Source organism: Orbicella faveolata, unplaced genomic scaffold, assembly GCF_042242905.1.
Source record: "Orbicella faveolata isolate gen_17 unplaced genomic scaffold, um_ofav_v1 contig_26, whole genome shotgun sequence".
In the NCBI taxonomy this organism is placed as follows: domain Eukaryota; kingdom Metazoa; phylum Cnidaria; class Anthozoa; order Scleractinia; family Merulinidae; genus Orbicella; species Orbicella faveolata.
Window position 1 is genome coordinate 1,330,426 of NW_028301554.1, and position 19,747 is coordinate 1,350,172.

A 19,747-nucleotide genomic window follows, 5' to 3' on the forward strand; every position below is an offset into this window, starting at 1 on the left:
GCAAATGAGAATAACATGGGATATTCCTACAGGCAGAAGAGACAAAAATTGACTTTTTACAAGCGCGCCCGAGGAACTGAACTTTATTTACACATCTTAGTTTTTTTGTTTTTTGTTTACTACGGTTTACTAAAACATTTTATTGTAATTAAAATAAGTTTATAAGGGAGATAGGACCCTGCGCGCGCTCTGATTGGTCGAAAAGCCATGTTTTATCAGAATACAAAACAGAAAAAGCGTGTTTTATTGTTTTTCGCCACATTACCTCTATTCAGCATTTTTGTTAGAGATGGAGAGAAACATTTTCTTTGTTTCTACTTGCGGCATGTAAAATCTACATCATGAAGCAAATAAAGAAACCTAAGCCGAGTATTACATTGTGATGAAACACACCGGACATTTGAGAACACTCGAGAAATGTAGAAAGAACTCCTCCGCGAGTCGTGTTTTCTACATCTCCCTCGTGTTCTCAAATACCCGTCGCGTTTTATCACAGTGTAATACACGGCGTGTAAAACTTAAACACTGCGCCGTTTTACAAGGAGGAAAGCTCTGTATGGTAAGTGGGTTTATCAATAACAGAGAACCATTTACTTAGTACATGAGAAATCTTGGGCAACAGGGTGCCCCGTGGTGGAGCAGAACTTAATTTGAAGGCATGGAGAATATATCACTACCCATCCCTAGCCGGGATAAATAGAGACGTAGAGAGAAAGAACAAACTCTAGGTGGCCAATGTCTGCTGTGGTCAGACTGGACAACTCTTCTGATACAAACGCTAAGTACAGGCTGGTTCGAGGAGGATAGGGATAGCCGTTCCACCAGCGACGACTTTTTACCATGTCAACCAGCCACATGTTGCTTTAGTTTATCTTAACGACCCAAGGTTTTCAAAAAAGGTCACGGTAAAACTTAAATTTGCTGAATCCTCTTGCCAGTGATCTTCAGTTCTGCCCTAAGCTCAAAATGCCGATCCTCCCTTCTTATCGCCATACATTTCCGTTGATGTTAGTTCTGAGAATTTAAGAGTTCATCAAGACAATATCTCCTAGTTGATGACTTTCGTTCTTCTCATCACCTGTTTGTTTAAAATTTCATGGTCTTATAAGGGGAAATCAGGATTTGATCACTTATTACTGACTACTTAATCACTGATTACTTGTTACTACTTTCCTATCACATCAATCAGTCTTTTCACGGAGTTATTCACACAAAAATTGAAATGTCGCTTTGGCTCAAACTTGTTCGTACTCAGGACACAAGCCGAGGGGAAAATACCTCGTGGTGGCCATCTTGGATTTCAATGTCAGACCCAAGTACGAGGCTGATGCACAACGTCTCTGTAAGAACATAAAAATAACCAGTTACTGTGAGTAAGCAATAGATTCACTCGCCACCTGAAATGGTTTCCTTCTTCATGTAAACAGGGTAAAGTCCCTCGGAGACTCCTATGTAAAAAGGAGGGGGGTGCTTGTGGGAAATTTTGAAAAGACCCCCTAAGAGGTTCCAAGATCCTATTTTGTGGGCGTGGCTTGAATTTTTTTCACCACTAAAAGGTACCAATTTTAAAAGAACAAATTAACTGACACTTTCATAATTTTTAATAGCGTTAAAGACGATTGCTCCAAATACCTTCTACTGGTAAAGTTGAAAATCAACTATACCCGGTCATATTTTTTTGGGGCTCAAAACCCTATAACGTACCGCGGAAGCTCCCACCGAGCGAGGTACCGAAACCTTTTCTTAAACCCTAAAAGGTACGACAAGCACCCCCGTGGCCCCCGCAGGTAGAGTAGCTTCAAGTAAGCCTTCATAGAATATTAAAAACGCTACTTCCTTAGTTGTATTAAGCTAATTCTGGTCCAAAAGATACCACCAACAACGTTTGGGTCTTACTTGGCGCGATCCGAGAGATTAAAACGAGTGCTCTTTGGCCATGGATTAACAACTAACGTGATTTTACAGCACTGAGAAATACGCCAGCGGTTGCTATGGCTGTTGTATAATACCAGAGATACTACGCGCGCTCTGATTGGTCAATAGAGTTGACATACCTATATTCTATTGTACCGTTAAAAACCCAGTTTCTGAATCTGGCAGCATTAAAGGATAGTACGCAAATTGTCTGACTTAAGTTTGTTACTCTTATTTTGGTCATAATCCAAAAGAATATTTCACTATTACAGACGATTTTAGTGTAAACACTGATGAACTATTGATTAAAAAAGAATTTGAATGAAGTCCATATCTTTGCATTTTTCACCGACTTTGAAAAGGTACCACGTCGCCTTCGATCATTGGCCAACCTTTTTTACTGAAATACATAGGCCTGGCTGCTGAAATCCAACCATCAGAAGCTTAACCCAGTCGAGAGTTGATCACATGGTAAAAACTCCTTTCATTTACAAAGAACTTTTCTGACAGTGCATTGTACGTCCTCCAAATTAAATTAGTTCATATTAAAAGACATTCTCAAATAGTTGAAGCAATCTTGAAACAGAATTGGCATGATTTGCCGGGATCTTGCTACTTGTAATGAAATCCAAGTTAAAGGATACTGGCTTCAAAACACAAGAATGATAAAATTATTGTTATCTTATCTGAAAACTTACCCTTATTTTCCAAACTCAAATGACACGTTATCTCCAATTAACATAAACGGTGCCCACTGCCTCACTCCAGACCAGCCGTTACTCCGCATCCATTTCATGGCCTCGTGAAGAGATTCACTGGCACTCTCTCCACCTAGAAGATGCTCGTAAAAGCGACTCATGAACTGCTCTGTTGCTTCGTCCTCTAGAGCCCACAATGCCACTAACACTGAGCGTGCACCAGATCCTAAGAACGCTCGAGAAATTCCGATAACTCCCTCGGCTCTGATCTTGCCACGTCCACTGTGACAACAACTAAGTACAACAAGTTTGGCTCGAAGTTGAACTTCTGAAATGTCAGACATTGTCAAAAGGTACTCTTCTTCTGTAGGAAACTTCTTAGTAGACCGCCCGGGACAGAGGACAATTTCTCCTCTTTCGGCATCACCATGTGCGGCAAAATGTATCAGACCTGCTGAATGTAGCATTTCAAGCACCGCCTGCTTGGTTGCTTTCTCTCCTAACAAAGGCTGAACACCTAGCAGTCGCCCAATCATCTCTGCCTCCTTTCTTGCAAAGGGCAATGGTTTGAAAGTTGTACGACGACTATTGTAACGCACTCTACCAACCTCAGGATCACCGACTATCAGAACGCCACACTGACTGTGATAGTCAGTAGGACTGTCCTGGATGCATTTGAGAGTGGTCAAGGAAGGAACAATGCGAATCCTAAACGTGTCTGATAAGTACTTTCCACTGTCATCAAGTAAAGCTGGAAATGGAACATGGCACAAGCAGGGATCAGGAACAATGATGATCTCGGACCCCTCAAGTAAGTCGGCCACAGGAGCGATGAGCATATTGTAGAACAAGATTAGATTCAGTTCGGGATCATCCTCACCCGTTCCTTGTCGCAAAGTTGCGTGCTCCTCCTCATGAGAGACATCTGGTTTTGGCTCAATATCATTTAAAGATCGATCTTCGCAATCCTCTTCGGATAAAATACCAAAGCTACGGAAGCTCTTAGCAAAAAACTCATCCAAGCTGTCAGATGATCCGGCAGCGTTATCGCTTTCCTTTACTGTTATTGTTCGAAAATGCATGACTCCGCTTGTTTTGATAATCCACAAAAACATTGCGTTATCAAAATTACAGATATACAGACAAGAACAGTTGCTTTCATGTTTCACAATATTCTCTATGCCAACCCAAGTTTGCGGATCAGGAGAGATTTGCCTTTCAACAGAGTACCGTGTTGTCATCAAGTCTGCCAAGGCCCTAGCGCGTGCCAGCTCTACAACATAAATGGCTTTGTTAGGATTCCCCGAAAAAACAAGGAAGGCAGCAAGATTCTGATAAGGAAAGCTGCGAATATCTGAGAGCGATATTTTAAATTGATCGTTGTCTCTTAGAAAAGCACGCAGACTTTCGCTTTTTTCCATACTCAAGACCAGATAGTCAAATACTTCCTGAATTTCTTTTTGGGTTTCCTTCATCGTTGTAAGTGCACAAAGACATGCAAACTCTTTTTCAAGGTCTCCAATGTCTTGACTAATTGAAAGTGCCTTCTCGAGATAACCTTCAGCGACGACGGGCTCACCAATCGAACTAAACAATAATCCTAAGTTGAAGTATACTGCTGCTTCTACTTCACCAATTTCTTTACTTATCACAAGTCCTTTCTTAAAATATTCTTTAGCTTTTTCATATTCACCCAGAGATTGAAACACAGATCCTAAGTTTACGTAACAGCCTGCTTCTCCTACTCTGTCGTCAATTTCAACTGTGATTGCAAGTGCTTTGTCAAGATTTTCTTTAGCTTTCTCATATTCACCACGAGATAGAAACTTAGTTCCGAAGTTTATGTAATCTCTTGCTTCTCCTTTTCTGTCACCAATTTCACGCCTGATCGCAAGTGCTTTGGCATGATATTCTTTAGCTCTGCCATATTCCTGAGCCTGTTGAAACACAGTTTCTAAGTTTCCGTAACAGCGTGCTTCTCCTTCTTTGTCACCAGTTTCAATTCTGACCGCAAGTGCTCTCTCAAGATATTCCATAGCTTTGTCATATTCACCACGAGATTGAAAAATATTTCCTAAGTTCGCCAAATCTGATGCTTCTCCTTCTCTGTCACCAATTTCAATTCTCATTGCAAGTGCTTTCTCAAGAAACTCATTAGCTTTGTCATATTTACCAAGAGATAGAAACACAGTTCCTAAGTTTCCGTAACAGCTCGCTTCTTCTGCTCTGTCACCAATTTCAATATTGATAGCAAGTGCTTCCCCAAGATATTCTATAGCTTTATCGTGTTCACCAAGAGATTCAAACACAACTCCTAAGTTTCCGTAAGCGGCTGCTTCTCCTCTCCTGTCACCAATTTCTCTCATGATATTGATCGCTTTCTCATAAAGTTTTCCTGCCTCTACATATTTAAATTGTTTTTCATAGATCATGGCTAGTTCTAATAATAGAATGCCTTCATCTTCGCCTGTTTTTCCACGCTCTAGGTAAATGTCAAGAAGTTGCTTGCCGTATTTTATGGCATTTGTGTAATCAAAGATAAGACAATACGCCATGAAGATTGTTTTATAGAAAGCAGGGCTAACTAATTTAACAACCTGCTCCTCCTTTTCTTTCGGCATCACATTATTTACGAAAATCAAACATTCTTTACAGACCTCTATAGCTTTTACACCCCGACCGGTGTTGAGAAGGAAAGTTGCAATAGCCAAACCAACACAGATGACTTGAAAAACGTAGTCTAGATTGTTCATTTCGTCCTCCTCTATAAGCCCTGTAAAAAGGAAATACCACTCAAGCTCCATAGTGTAAAATAACATTATACTTTTGTACTTCTCTTCTCCTTTGTGCATAAATGAGTACTGGCGAACTTAATGCTGGAGGTGAGCCTGGTATTGGCTCCTAGCTGTTCGTTTTATGCAAGATGGGACACGTTGGTTTGACACAGACTAGAAGGTTTTCACCTCGTGCTCAGACTTTATGAAACTTTTCCATTATAAAGAAAATAACCTGAAGAAATCTTCTCAAAGTCCTTAATAATTCATCAAGTTTAAACAAAGGAAATCATGACCGTGACGGTGTTTGGATATCTGATCTTAATTAGCATAGATTTTTACGATTTCATTTCTCCGTTTTCTTCTTAGTTTTACTTTCTATTGAGAACATCTATCAAACACTCAAGACAGTGTTTGACCACATATCCAAATACCTCGAAGTTCGTCAAAAATACTCTGCTGCGCGTCGTATTTTCAACTCTCTTCTCGGTGTTTGAAAATGTGGTCAAACACGGCTTTTCATGTTTGATATATTATGTAAATCCCCCCGCCCCTTTCTCTACTGAATGTGTTATCGACCGTGAATAGGAGGGATCAGTACTGCGAGCACACTTTAATTATCTTGACTCCTGTGCCGGCCGAAACGGCCTTGACCAACATTGTCCTTTGTTCCACTTCTGACGTCAACACCATTGACCATAATTGGCATTACTTCTACTCAAGGTCCGCAACAGGGAAAGATCTTTCCAATAATGCCCAGATCAGAGTGATTAGGTTAACTGAGCTTGAAATACGCGCGAAAAGGCTTCGAAATTTGAGTGAAAAAACTTGGAAAAAAAATTGCTTCGATTAAGCTTCGCCATGTCATATTATGAATATCGCAAAGATATATTTTTTCGACTAACAAGGCAAAAACTACAAGATGAGGTTCTTACCTCAGTCAGGAGCAAATCACTAAGAGCATGCAACTACCCTACATTCTGGTCATGTCGTTTTCACAGACCGATCTATTTTTTGTTTGAATTTACCAGGAATTCAGACCCCCACAGAAACTTCAGTGACTAATCACGAACAGGGACTTTATTCTTAACTGACGTCATCATTACACCGGTAGAAGTGATGGGCTCCTGATGTGAGGTCGGCCATTTTTTCCCTTACCGATGCGCGCCCATGTAGACCGAAACCGACCTATCTCGCGGGAAAAGAAGCCTAAAAATAGACCGGTCTGTAAAAATGCTATGACCTAGGTTTACTATGGGAGTTGCACACTCATAGTGATGGATTCCAGCCTCAGTAGAGTTCCCTTTGAAAAGTGCATGGCACCTACGAAACATTTGGGTGTTTCACGCAATTCCAGGAAAACTGATGATCATATAACGTATCTGTTTGGCGGTATGCGAGATGGGTTTTTAAACCCATAAAAACTATAACGCCGAGATACCGAATGTAAGCATCTTCAGGTTTAAACATGATTTGCACTCTTCGGCAAGTGGAGTGAAAGACTTTCTTTTCAAATCAATGTCGGGATATGGAATGGAAAACAGTGAATCGCGATTCCTCTTTAACTCTCCCTCAGAAGCCAAAAGTAGTTCAAGAAGCCCGAAAGACGCATCGATAGCTACAGGTCACAAAATTAGTCCGTTCAGATTTATTCCTTGTTATACTCAGTGCCTCATTCCCCCCAGCAGGGTAACGTAATACGCGTAAATTGTCTAGCTTGATGCGCTATGGACACCCATGTTTTCAATCAAACAAAATCAAACCAAGTTTTACCGAACAGTCTCGAGTTTATTTTGGACTGGTTGAAATAAATGACAGATTAGTTTTTCTCACGACAGTGAAGTTCGCACTGGAAAAAGTCGAAACTGAAACAGTAGGCGAGTCTCTCAAAATTCCGAGAAAAAGTATCATTATAAAATCGAGAGAAGTTTTAACGGATTTAAATCAAGCTGTATAACAACGAATGAGTTCGAGTTTGATCGGTAAGTGATGTTGCTTGTACAGAACATCCCAAAACTGACTTCCTTATAGGTCGTCCAGCAAAGCCATGCAGTACATGTACACGGTAAAGAACATTTGTTTGTAGTGTCATGGTACGATTTAAAGTTCTACTTGGTGTCGGTAGGTGGGCAGTTTCTTTGTCAACTAAATATAAAGGTGCGTTCTTGATCATTGTAGTCTATTCATAAGCTTGAACGTAGGGAATCCGAAGAACAGGTCGGGCGGGTCATGTAGCATTTCCTGAGGCAAACCACTAATAGACTGCTAGCAGGGAACTCCGCGTCTTAACTCGGCCAAGCATTACATCATTTGAGGAGGCTTTTGCGATATGTCGAATAATATGTTAAATGTTATCAGTGGAAGCCCAAATAATGCATTGTTTTAAACAAAATAACGACTAACTGACCGTTGCGCAGTAGTCTCTGTTCAGTCTTTCGTTCTTCCAAACAAAAACTGTAGAGGTACGTCTGTGTTTTACTGCTTATAACTGTGTTCCTCGCATAAATTATCCATCCTTAGAACCATTTCAGTTTTGCATCATCTGACGTGCCAAGCGGAAACAAAAGAAACGAAATGTTTGTCTGCGCGTGATCTTTGCACAAGATCATTTAAAAACCAGAAATATGATTAATAAGGACATAATTATAGAGCATGAGCAAGAACTTGGTAAGAAAGGAAAACTTTTTTTCAGATAAATTACCGGTAAAAAATGACTCGAGGAGGAGTGGACGGGTACAATTCTTACTACAAAACTCTTCTTCATGATGTAAACGCGTATTTAAACATTAAGTAATTGTAGTCAGGAGATGCGGACACTTTAAGTTTCTGGTTTGTCACTGACTGTTTTTAAGATGTGACTTCAAGACGTTTCAGTTAGTGCTTAGACCTTCTTCAGATGAAACTGAAAAGTTTTACATGTGATTCAATATACGAGCGCCCTTGGAAGGTTACGTCTAAAACATAAAAAAAAAACATAGCGCACGTGAGTCGCGCACTACATTTCTAAGTTTCTAAGCGCGTTCGTTTAACGACCTGTCTTTTTGAGAAGAAAAGAGAAGAGAAGACGAGAAGAGATATTCCATATCTAAAAAGGAACTATGCATTATTTTGTTTATCATATAGACATACTAATAACGACGTTTTGGACGGTTTTCCGAAGATTTCCGACCAATTTCTGAAGATTTCCGATCAAAGATTCTCCTTCCGAACAATTTGCGAAAATGTGGAAGATTACTGAAGATTGCCGAAGACTTTCGAGGAAGATTCGAAGATGTTTCGATCATACACCAACAAACTTAAGTACAGTTTAAGGTTCAAACATGATATCAGTGAAGTCATCGATATCTTCACAAGGATATGGAAAATACGCCATCCGAGTCCCGGATGTAGTTTCGTATGAATTTTACGAGTGGTGTATTTTCCAGTAAAACACTCGTGTCTATATAATAAAAAAAACTTTCCGTTTCAACTGATGAAGTTGTAAGGACTAAACGAAGCGTGTTGATAAAGAACAACTTTAAGAACAGTCAGTGGCAAACTGGTAACTTACCATGTACCGGGGGGGAGTGTACTCCCTATAATAGCCTATACGGGGGGGGGGTCCGCCCGAAAGGAGTACCTTTTTCAGGCCTCAGGGATATAAAAGGGCAGGGATTACACAAGTTGAGGTATATGAAAGGGTAGGGAAATGGGAGTATCTTGGCTCCTGCCGGAACATGAACTGAATATAAATACGTGATTTTTGGTTAACATCTCTTCTGGTAATGCTTGATGTTTTCCGTAATATTTTTCATTAACTTCATTCCAAGGGTTTAGAAAACGGATTCAGTGTTCTTAAGAAGGTGGGTGAAAGGGGTGCCTTGTTCAATAATAGGTATCCAGATGGGGTAGCTTTTCTGTCAAAATGGTATACAAAAGGGTAAGAGGGTGGACCTCCGGCCAGAGCTTCCCCATTAAAAACGTACTAGAGTAACATAAGCCTGCAGTGCAGGAGTATTTTGACGAGCGAACGCACGCATTTTGATAAGGCAAGCGCCATCTTGGATTCAAACTCGCAAGAGACGAAAAGAGGTCCTAAGGTGTAGGAGTACCAATGACACGTGAACATACGTAAAACGCCTGAGCTGCAGGCTAGAGTACCATGCAAAACCTTTCTAATGAAAATGAGTTTGATTTGGATGAAAATGAACTTGTATGCAGAACTCGTTTTCGTATGAATGGTATCGTACGAAGACCCCCTCAAGCATTGGCAAGAAGCTTGCCAAAGCCTTTAGCGGTGCTTTGCCGGATCAGTGCTTTGCATGCAGCTCAAATTTTTCTCTCCAGCCCGTAACAATATCCTTTGTTGAAGAGCAGTTGAGTCAGCTGAAGATCAATAAGGCCATTGGACTGGATAACATCAGTGCTCGGCTGCTCAGAGATTCAGCAAGTGTACTCGCTCGTTCACTACGATATATCGTAAACCTGTCCCTGGAAAGTGGCCGATTCCCATCGTCATGGAAATGTGCTAAAGTAATTGCGCTCTTTAAGCAAGGTGACAGAAGTGATAAAGATAACTACCGCCCGATTTCTATCCTTCCCACCGTCAGTAAAGTGATCGAGAGAGCTGTACATTCTCAACTTTATGGCTACCTTGCTTCCAATAACATTCTTTTCGTTAACCAATTTGGTTTCAGACCTGGAAGATCTACCAGTCTAGCTTTAACTCAGTTTACCGATGAGGTACGAAGAAATTTGGACAAAGGATTAGTTAACGGTGTAGTGTTCATCGATTTAAAGAAAGCGTTTGATACGGTGGACCATGGCATTATGTTAAAGAAGCTTAAAGCCATAGGAGTAACCAGCACTGACCTTGCATGGTTTGACTCTTATCTTTCATCTCGTTGTCAGAAAACGGTCATTGGTCAGGTTTCGTCTTCGACTAGGAGAGTGACGGTTGGCGTTCCCCAAGGGTCAATACTCGGCCCTTTATTGCTTACCATCTACATCAATGATCCGTTCAACGTCCTTAAGAACAGCAGCGTTACCTTGTTCGCTGATGATACTGCCCTATACTGCTCTTCAGAATCAGCTTATAGATTACAGACCATACTGAATCATGATTTGGACAGACTAGCACAATGGCTTTTCGCACATAAACTGACTGTAAATGTCTCGAAATCTAAATTTAAGCTCATCGGTGACAATAAGAAGCTTAATTCATTTAATGATGTTACTTTGTCAATCATGGATAGTAAGTTGGATAGAGTGAGTTCTTATCAGTATCTGGGCGTCATCATAAATGAGAATCTGACTTGGTCAGACCATGTAGAACACCTCTGTACCAAAGTGTCGCAAAGATTGGGTTTATTACGAAGAATTAAGTGTTTTCTTCCGAGGAACATCAGAGAACTTTTTGTTAAGACGACCATAATACCGTTATTAGACTATGCGGATGTTACGCAGGGAGACAAAAACAATGTAATCCTGATGAATAAAATCCAAGTACTGCAAAACACAGCTGCGAGGATTGTTCTTGACAAGCCAATGCATTCATCTGCTACAGAGGCACTCGTACAGCTTGGCTGGGAGAACATGAAGAGAAGAAGAAGTTTTCATCGCATGATTTTAATTTTTAAGGCCTTAAATGGTTTAATTGACTGGGATTTTAATTTTTGTAGTTTTAAAGATATTCATGGGTATAATACGAGAAGTAAAGACAACAATTGTAAGCCTCCATCCCGTCGCTCCTGGAGACAAAAGCGTTTTATTTACAATGCCGTTAATGAATGGAACACTTTACCCGATGAAGTTAGGAACAGTATCAGTATTTTTAATTTTAAAAGTCGAATTAGGGGTATTTCTTAATTTTTAATTATCATTTTTTTTACTGTTTTCTATATTTCTATTAGTACAATGGTTAAATGTTATTATTATTTTTAATCTACTATTTCTTTAGCTTTTGCAATTTTATTTTTGCAAGGCCCCACTGAAAACCACATATATGTGAAGTGGGCTCCCTGTTGAAAGATCTTTATTATTATTATTATTATAATTATTATTATTATCATTATTATTATTATTATTATTATTATTATTACCCCTTTTGACGCAGAGGCGAAAGGCAATTGCAAATGGCCTATTGGCCCAGTCAGAAAACGTCGCGCGAGACTGTTTAGCACGCGCGTGAGTCCTGCGATTCATTTCTGAATTTTGCATGTCGCCTTTTAAGAGTGCGCGTTTAACGTGCTGCCTTTTTGAATCACGTGTAAAGCCTTTCAGTTTCAACCCATGCAACGTTAAGCGCCAAACGAAACGTGTTGAAGTAACATCTTAAAAACAGTCAGTGACAAATTAGTAACTTACAATGTAAACATGTCTTTGCTCGCGCTTTGAACACCCACCCGACGATCAACCACCAGTCCCTCACTACCGCTTGTAGATTTGATCGAGCAGACGCAAGTTTCCAAAAAAAAATTCAGTTAACGATTCTTTACGTTGATACTGGTTTGTAAACAGTCGGCATCATTACTAAGCACGCCGTGTATTTCGACAGAAGCAAATTAGATGCTTCTGATTTCGATAATTGCTCATTCAGTAAGATTTATGTTTTAAAAGAAAAGAAAGTTTAAAAAACCCGAATTTTTGGCAAGTCGCCTTGATGAGAGTATATAGTGCGTGCTTGCAAACAATTTATACTTACGTTTTAAGCAGATTGCGACAACACTGACAAACTCGATGAGGGTCCCCCATGTATGTATTGCGGCCGCCATGTTAAAGGCTTGGGCGCTAAGCATGACTCAAGTTTATATGCAAATTAATTTTCATTGCATAGCACTGCACTAGTAGCGAGCTAAGGTAGTAGAATTCTATGTTAGATGATTCGCGAGTTTTTTTTTTTTTTTTTTTTAATTTTATTGCAAAACACAGGGAAAAAAACAACTTACAGTTCAACTACTTACATTACTTATGGGACAATTACCTACATCACTTACTGGATAATTACTAACAATACAATTACTTACATTACTTACACTACAATAAGTTACATTGTATTAATCAATTAATTAATTAATTAATTGATTAAAAAGACTACTTACTACTTACATACAATACACGTTACTTACAATACTGACAAGTGCAACACTTGTTAAGGTTGACCTACAGTACAATAATATCCGTGCACAGTGTTAGCCTTAGGGTTTTCTTCATTTTTTTTTTTTTTTTTTACAGTTGCTTGTTGGTAAATACGTTTAATTATTATTATCACCCACTTAGATTTCTAAAGATTATCATTTGACGCTGCTCCGGTTTTGAGGCTGTTGTAACATGCCAGAAAGACAGAGAAATGTTTCATTTCAGGGGGCAAGTTGCGTGTCCTACACAACCATATATAATATCTCGCCACAAGAAAATTAAAATTAAGTTTCTGTTTATTCTTTGATTTGTCTGGCGTTAGGCCTAAGACTATATTTAAAGAAAGGTTGTATGTTCTCAACGCAAGATTTTGGCTTACGAGAAGCTCCTTAAAGTTTTGCCAGAAGGTAGAGACAACTCTACAGGACCAGAAAAGATGAATTAGGCTTTCCTTCTCAGTTTTGCAGAAACTGCAGAGATCGTTATCTTTTATTCCTACTTTTTTAAGAAAATCATTAGTCGCCAGTCGTCTATGCAGCAATTTGAATTGAAATACAATTAGTTTTACAGATTTTGTACACTGAAAAGATAGCTGGTACGCCGCACTCCAGTCTATTGGTTCATGGGCTTCAAAGGCACAATCCGTAGCCCATTTTTCTTGACTCTTGGTTGGACACCTTTGTTTAAGACCAATTATTTTTTTATAGGCCTGTCTGCTTGGTTTACTTGCTTTCATAAATTGCGTATAAAAGCTTTCGTATTGTATATTTGTATTATTGTGTAAAGGTACTTTGATTTTTTTTAAAGCGGATAACAGCCCATAAAAAGCAAGATAATTTGTTTCAGTGATACCATACCGATCTTTGAATTCAGAAAAGGATAGGAAGGTGTCTGAATCTTTCATCAAATGCGAAACCCTGTTAATCCCTTTTTGCTGCCATTTTTTGTGGAAGATTGGTCTGTTATCGATTCTTATAAGGGAGTTGTGCCAAAGGCTCTGAGAGCGAAAATGGTCTGTATTATTCTCGTAAGTGATTTCAGTCCAGATATTTAAGATTTCCACAATAAATGGATAGGATAAATTGACATACTTTGACAGGTCTTTTTTGCTAAGGTTGCCGCTGAACAAGGCTCTGCCACCGTAGTTCCGGAGTTCTAAGTCAAAAAAAAGTTTCCATTTTCCGTGATTGTTTACATCAGTATATTTTTTGACCCAGGTAGTTTTCAATCCTTTATTGAAGGATTCAATATCAATCATTTTTAAGCCGCCTTTTTCATAGTCATTAATCATTACTTCCCTCTTAATTTTGTCGCCTTTGCCGTTCCATAAGAAATCATAGAAGAGCCTATTGATTTCCCTTAAGACACGGTGATTAGTCGTGAGGGGAGACAAAATGTATACAAGTTGGAACGCAATTAAACTTTTTAGAACAGTAATTTTGCCAAAAAGGGTAAGTCGACGACACTCCCAACAGCTTAGGCTATTTTTTATTTTTATCAATTTTTCGTTGTAGTTCAGCTCTACTGTTATGTCAGGATTAGTCGAGAACCATACTCCAAGAGCTTTGGTCTTTCCTTTAACCCATTTTAGGTCTCTTTCTGGGCATAATTTGTCTTCTTTTTCGGCATTAGCACCGATCCAAAGGGCTTCCGTCTTTTTGTTATTTAATTTAAGGCCAGATATCCGTTGAAAATTATCCAATATATGCAGAGAAGATGTAAGAGATTCCTTGGAACCATCGAGTATTAAAGTGGTGTCATCTGCATACTGACTAATTTTTATTTCATTTCCATTCACAAAGATGCCTTTGACATTTTGGTTTTTCCTAATTGCATCCGCTAGAACCTCAACACAGAGAATTAAAAGATACGGAGAAAGGGGGCAACCCTGCCTTACTCCTCTTTCGAGCTTAAAAAAGTCGCTGGCCCATCCGTTATTGAGGATGCAGCTTTCTGTGTTATGGTAGCATAGTTTAATCCAGTTGATTAGTGATTGTCCAAAGTTGTAATATTTAAATGTTTTTTGAATGAAAGACCACTCTACTGTATCAAATGCTTTTTCGAAGTCAAGAAAAAGTAAAAGACCAGGGGCTTTGTTAGCCGTTGCGTAATGAATTATACTGTCAATGAGTCTAATATTCTCCCCGATAAACCTATCTTTAAGAAATCCAGTTTGATCATTATCTACAAGGTTCGGTAGAACTTTTTTTAGTCTGTTTGCAATAGCTTTGGTCGCGATTTTGTAGTCGCAGTTCAAAAGAGTTATTGGTCTCCAGTTCTTAATAAAGTATGGTTCTGCATCTTTTTTGGGGATTAATTTAATGATTCCGCGTCTCTGGGTTACCGAAAATTGACCTGTTTGATATGCAAAATTAATCGAATTAACAAGCAAGTCCGACAAATCGTTCCAGAAAACTTTATAAAATTCGGCAGGTATTCCGTCTGAGCCTGGTGTTTTATTTGTTTCTGTATTTTTTAAGGCTTGTAAACATTCCTCTTTGGTCAGCAGGCCTTCGCATGACATTTGCTCGTCTGGGTTCAGTACCTTAGTATTATTCTCGTCGAAAAACATGTCATTAACATAAGTGTCGCTGATATTCATATGAGAGCTATATAGATTTCTGTAAAAGGATTCACACTGATTTAGAATTTCTTTGTCAGTGTTTACTGTTTCATCATCATTAATTTTTAGCTGACTTATTACTCCCTGTTTGTAGTGCCTTTTTTCCATGTTAAAAAAGTATTTTGTATTTCTTTCTCCCTCATTATACCATCTACATTTCGATCTTAAGATTGCACCTTTGGTGCGGTACTCAATTATATTCTCCAATTCTGCCTTTTTTCTTTCTAATTCCTGAGCCCCAACTTGTTTTGCATTTTCCTCGTCGCTTGTTGTTTCCATATATATTTGCAAGTTGTTAATTGCTTTTTCTAGCTCTTCTTCCCGTTTTAAAATTTTAGCCTTTTTGGCAGTTGCATATTTTAATGATTGTTCTCGGATTTTCATTTTTATCATCTCCCACAATAATGCGTGGTTCACAGTGTCATCATTTTGATATTCTTCTTTAACAGATTGGATTGTTGATTTTATTTGGTTAACGTATTCAATTTCGTTCAAGAAAGAAGTATTAAGTTTCCAAAAGCCTGGTCCTCTTGGATTCGAATGAACAGCTATACTGATATCGATCATTGAGTGGTCTGTTTTGTATCCTGTCAAAATATCGGCGCGCATGACATTACACATTAAGCTTTGGCTAACAAGAAAGAAGTCTAGTCGGCATTGAATTTCGGGTTTCCGTCGGCGCCAAGTATATCTTAGGGAATCGGGATGTAGCACTCTCCAAGCATCAATTAAATCTAAGTTTTCCATAAATTCCTGAACGATCCTAACTGAATTATTGCGTGTTCTTGCGACGCCACCTTTCTTGTCTTTATCTAAATTAAGCACTAAGTTAAAATCGCCACCAATAATTACTTCTTCACATTGAAAATCTGATAAATGCTCGAAGAAGCCTTCGAAGAAAGCCGCGTCATCGTCGTTGGGAGCGTAAATGGTGGCCAGCGTTATATACTTTTGGTTGGTTTGGATGTCACAAATAATGAATCGTCCATTAGGATCACAGTACACTCGTTTCATTTCGAAATCGAATGTATTATTGAATAGAATTGCAACTCCTGCCTTAGCGCCCGTACAGCAACTAAAAAAGGATTTGTACCCCCATTCTGCCGACCACATAGTGGACGTGCTCTCGCAGCAATGGACTTCTGGTAAAAAATAAATAGAGCTGTTTTTTGCCCTGAGCCAAGAGAACATTTCCCTTCTCTTTAGCATGTCTCCCAAGCCTCTTACATTAAGAGAACATATTTTAAGATCCATGCATCCTCAAAGTGTCTAGAAATAAAAATTATTCCTGGGAGCAGCTGAAGTGTCACAACCATGTTGAAGATAATGCGGGTGCTTGAAATTAACGGTTTTCTATAATAATCCTTGAACAAGCTAATTCTGTATATAAATGGGAGCTTCCAAACATTGGAAGCAAATACTGATCTAAAAGCTAACCACAAGACACGCTCGTACAGAGCGACTATAACAAGTATAAAGCTTGGACAACCTAACACATAATTACAAAACAAAAAGCTAAGAACGAATATTGACTGCTTACCTACCCAGTGCATCGAAGTTTTTGTTTGGGCAGTTTCACACCATCGGTAAATAGCGTGTTTGATGTTCCGCTCCTTTTGTGGCGGCTGAGGATGTAATTAATTCGTCTTGTTTTTGCAGCTTATCGAGCTTGTGTTTAGTAGAAATTTAAGCGGCAAGTATTAGGTGAGAAAAGGCATGCAAAAAAAGAAAAAAAAAATAACCTGGCCAAAATCTACATATGTAAATTTGAAAATTAAGCGAAAGGCTCGTCTTGAAAAATAAATTTTCCATCAATATATAATCTGTCCGGATATTTCTTACTGAAAAACGCTGTGTGACCCTTCTTTCTTGCATCTTTAAGTTTATCTCGCTGTTTTTTCCTTAAGTCATAAAGTTCCTTTGGAATATCATCGAAGACGGAGAAATCTTTTCCCTTCAGATGCTTGCGGGCTTGTGACATAACTTCTTCTCTATCAGTGTAGCGCAGAAATCTAGAGATAATTGGTCTAGGACCTTTATCATTCGGCTTACCCAGACGGTGGATCCTTTGGAGCTCTATCCTGTCTCTAGCGTTGCTGATCTTCAACTCTTGCTCCAGAAAGTTGTACATGACTTGCTTCGTGTCTTCGGTCATATGCGGCGAACCATCCATATTCGCGTCTCCGGTGTCTTCGGCGACGTTACTTGTATTTTCCTCTGTTCCGAAGAACTTTAAATTTTCTCTCCTATTGTAAGTTTCAAAGTACAGCAGGTTCATTTTAAGTTTCTCTGCTTCTAGTTTTACAGCCGCCGCATCACGCTTCGCCTCCGCAATATCTCCCTCGTTAAAATCCACCCTTTCTTTGAGCTGATTTACGTCTGTTTCGTTGCCTTCAGTTTTAACTTTCAGGTCCGCAACATCTTTTTCAAGGTTGGTTAACGCTTCTTCGATGTTGGCTACTGCCGAGCATACACTGTTCAGCCTGCTTTCTATATTATCCAATTTGGACAGTACTAAGTCCATCTTTGTGGCAATCTCTGCCGTCATTGCACGTGGTCGGCCCAACGCTTCGTCTTGCCTTTCACTATATTCTGACTCAGTGTGGTCTCGCGTCCGTTTTTCTTCAGGTATGTTGGCATAAACGTCTGCAGATGGTGACCGAACCTTTCTCTTAAATAAGTTAGCGGACATAGGCTGCAATAAAGGTTTTACGTCCACTGCTGAGGGAGCTTCAAAAAACACGTCTATTCCGCCATCTTGTACTCGTCCCAGTCCATGATTCGCGAGTTAAGAAATCCTTTGAAATTAATCCGAAAAACGGCAAGATATTTGTTTACTTGAAATATTAGGGAGTTTTAGTTAACCACGATGATGGCGGCAAAGAGAATGTCACCAAACATAAGGGTTAATGAGCAAAACAATGGCTCTGTACGTGCGTTATAAATTTTTGTACATTTCGTTGCTGTCCTCTGCACAGCCACAACAACAACATGAAATGACCAAGTTCTGTGTAATCTGAGGAACACGAACGACAACGGCTAATTTTTCGTATTTCCATTTGGAATTGAACGCTGTAGTTGCATGGTTACCCTGAGCACGTTTTCTGAGCCATTGGCATACTGAAAAGATCTGGATAATCGCGAATTTCGCTGGTAAAATATGAATCTATTTTTGACTGGACGCGGTCCTCGGCGTCGCCGTCGTCGTTGCTTAAGCCACCTATTTAGTTGCCATGGCGCTCTCCGACCCACGCAATTGACATAGAACCCATGATGGTAATTTTACACAGACCATTTCATAGATATGGCGCTGTTGTCCATCGAATGGGTTGATCTACCTGTACGTCTTAATATCTACAAGTTATTTCGCTACGACTTGACTAACGCGTGCTTTTTCAAATACTTTAACAACTTAACCCTTATTATGCAAAATCCCTGTGCAAAATGAATACATCAAAAAACGGTTTTTTTCTCGCCTAGTCAGGGATTCTTTATGAGCTTTCAAACATAGATATATTACCTTCTAAATGATAAAAAAGCCACGTTTTTCTTCTTCTATGTCTCTGTTGATTTTTACTTTCAACAGCGTTTTTTTCGAATCCTGAGCTTTCATAAATCAGACTCAAACTACATCATAATACAGGTGTAATACAGTTATCATCACAAAAAAATTTTGTTAGGTCTGTGCGAACTGCATAAAAAATAACAAAGCATGTAAAGTTACATGTGCGCAGTGACGTCACAACATGGCGGCTGACATGTCTTTCTTGGAATAAGTAGAAAAGCTACCCACAAATCGGTCGTTTAAATTTCGAAAATTGGCTGCGGTTTTTGGCTGTTATTTCTATAATTTTGAGTCTTCGTATAAAATATGATTTCTTTTTCTCTTCGTTTCCCTATTTATAACCTTCTCAGTGGGAGTACTGATTTAAACTCCCATTGAGTTTTCTTAGCATCCATAGTTTAAATATCGCAGCCCCAATTCTCGGTATTGCCATTCTTCATTATTGACGTGAATCGAATGAGCGCAGTCGAAATAGCGAACAATTGCAACAAGCTAGCGAGAGACTGGAACGTATTCGGAATCTATAGCTGGTGGCTATTCGGGATTTTTGGCCGCTAATCACTTGATATCATAGTGACCAGTGGCAGAGCTAGGAGATGGGACCGGGGGGTCGCCCCCACTTATTTTGAGTAAAAAAGGAAAAATCGCAGAAGGAAGAAAAGCCGGAAGGGCAAGCCCAATCCTTCCCCCTCCCCTTAGCTCAAGGTCTGGATTCGCCACTAGTAGTATCATAATAAGAACTGTATTATTTAATATGATACAATGCGTGCGTATTGTTAGGTGCATTGTTACAGTGCATGTTACAGACATTCCCATTATTTCAATTGGGATTTACATTCCTTACTAATATCCCCGACTCATCCCAGCTGAAGTTACACATTGTTTTTAAGAAAATAACGACTAACATCCTGTTGCGCAGAACACAACCAAGACACGTTTGCTTTACTGCGTGATGGTTTACAAGATTTATAATCTAGCTTAATCTGATATATACGCCAGGAGATCACATTAGTAAAGGAATGCCTGGGCTGTTAGTCCCGGGGGGATACCCATATAA

At 39.3% G+C, this 19,747-nt stretch overlaps 2 protein-coding genes across 3 annotated transcripts; both read right to left on the reverse strand.

The window, feature by feature from the left end:
• Window positions 1-210: 210 nt before the first annotated feature.
• On the reverse strand, window positions 211-7,872 carry LOC149107547 (tetratricopeptide repeat protein 28-like). 2 transcript variants are annotated; one of them, XM_089295167.1, is made up of 3 exons: window positions 7,794-7,872; window positions 2,613-5,385; window positions 211-1,340 (listed from the first exon to the last, which is right to left on the reverse strand). In XM_089295167.1, exon 2 carries the CDS (start codon window positions 5,363-5,365, stop codon window positions 2,615-2,617), a length of 2,751 nt encoding a protein of 916 aa, XP_089151293.1. In that variant the 5' UTR covers window positions 5,366-5,385; window positions 7,794-7,872; the 3' UTR covers window positions 211-1,340; window positions 2,613-2,614. The 2 variants fall into 2 exon arrangements, with proteins under 2 accessions (XP_089151293.1, XP_089151292.1); XM_089295166.1 differs by lacking the exon at window positions 7,794-7,872 and having other exon boundaries at window positions 2,613-5,431.
• A 4,414-nt stretch (window positions 7,873-12,286) lies between these two features.
• LOC149107548 (uncharacterized) lies at window positions 12,287-14,357 on the reverse strand. The gene has a single exon (XM_089295899.1). The coding sequence runs from the start codon at window positions 13,791-13,793 to the stop codon at window positions 12,648-12,650; it is 1,146 nt and encodes a 381-aa protein (XP_089152025.1). The 5' UTR covers window positions 13,794-14,357; the 3' UTR covers window positions 12,287-12,647.
• Window positions 14,358-19,747: the final 5,390 nt, after the last annotated feature.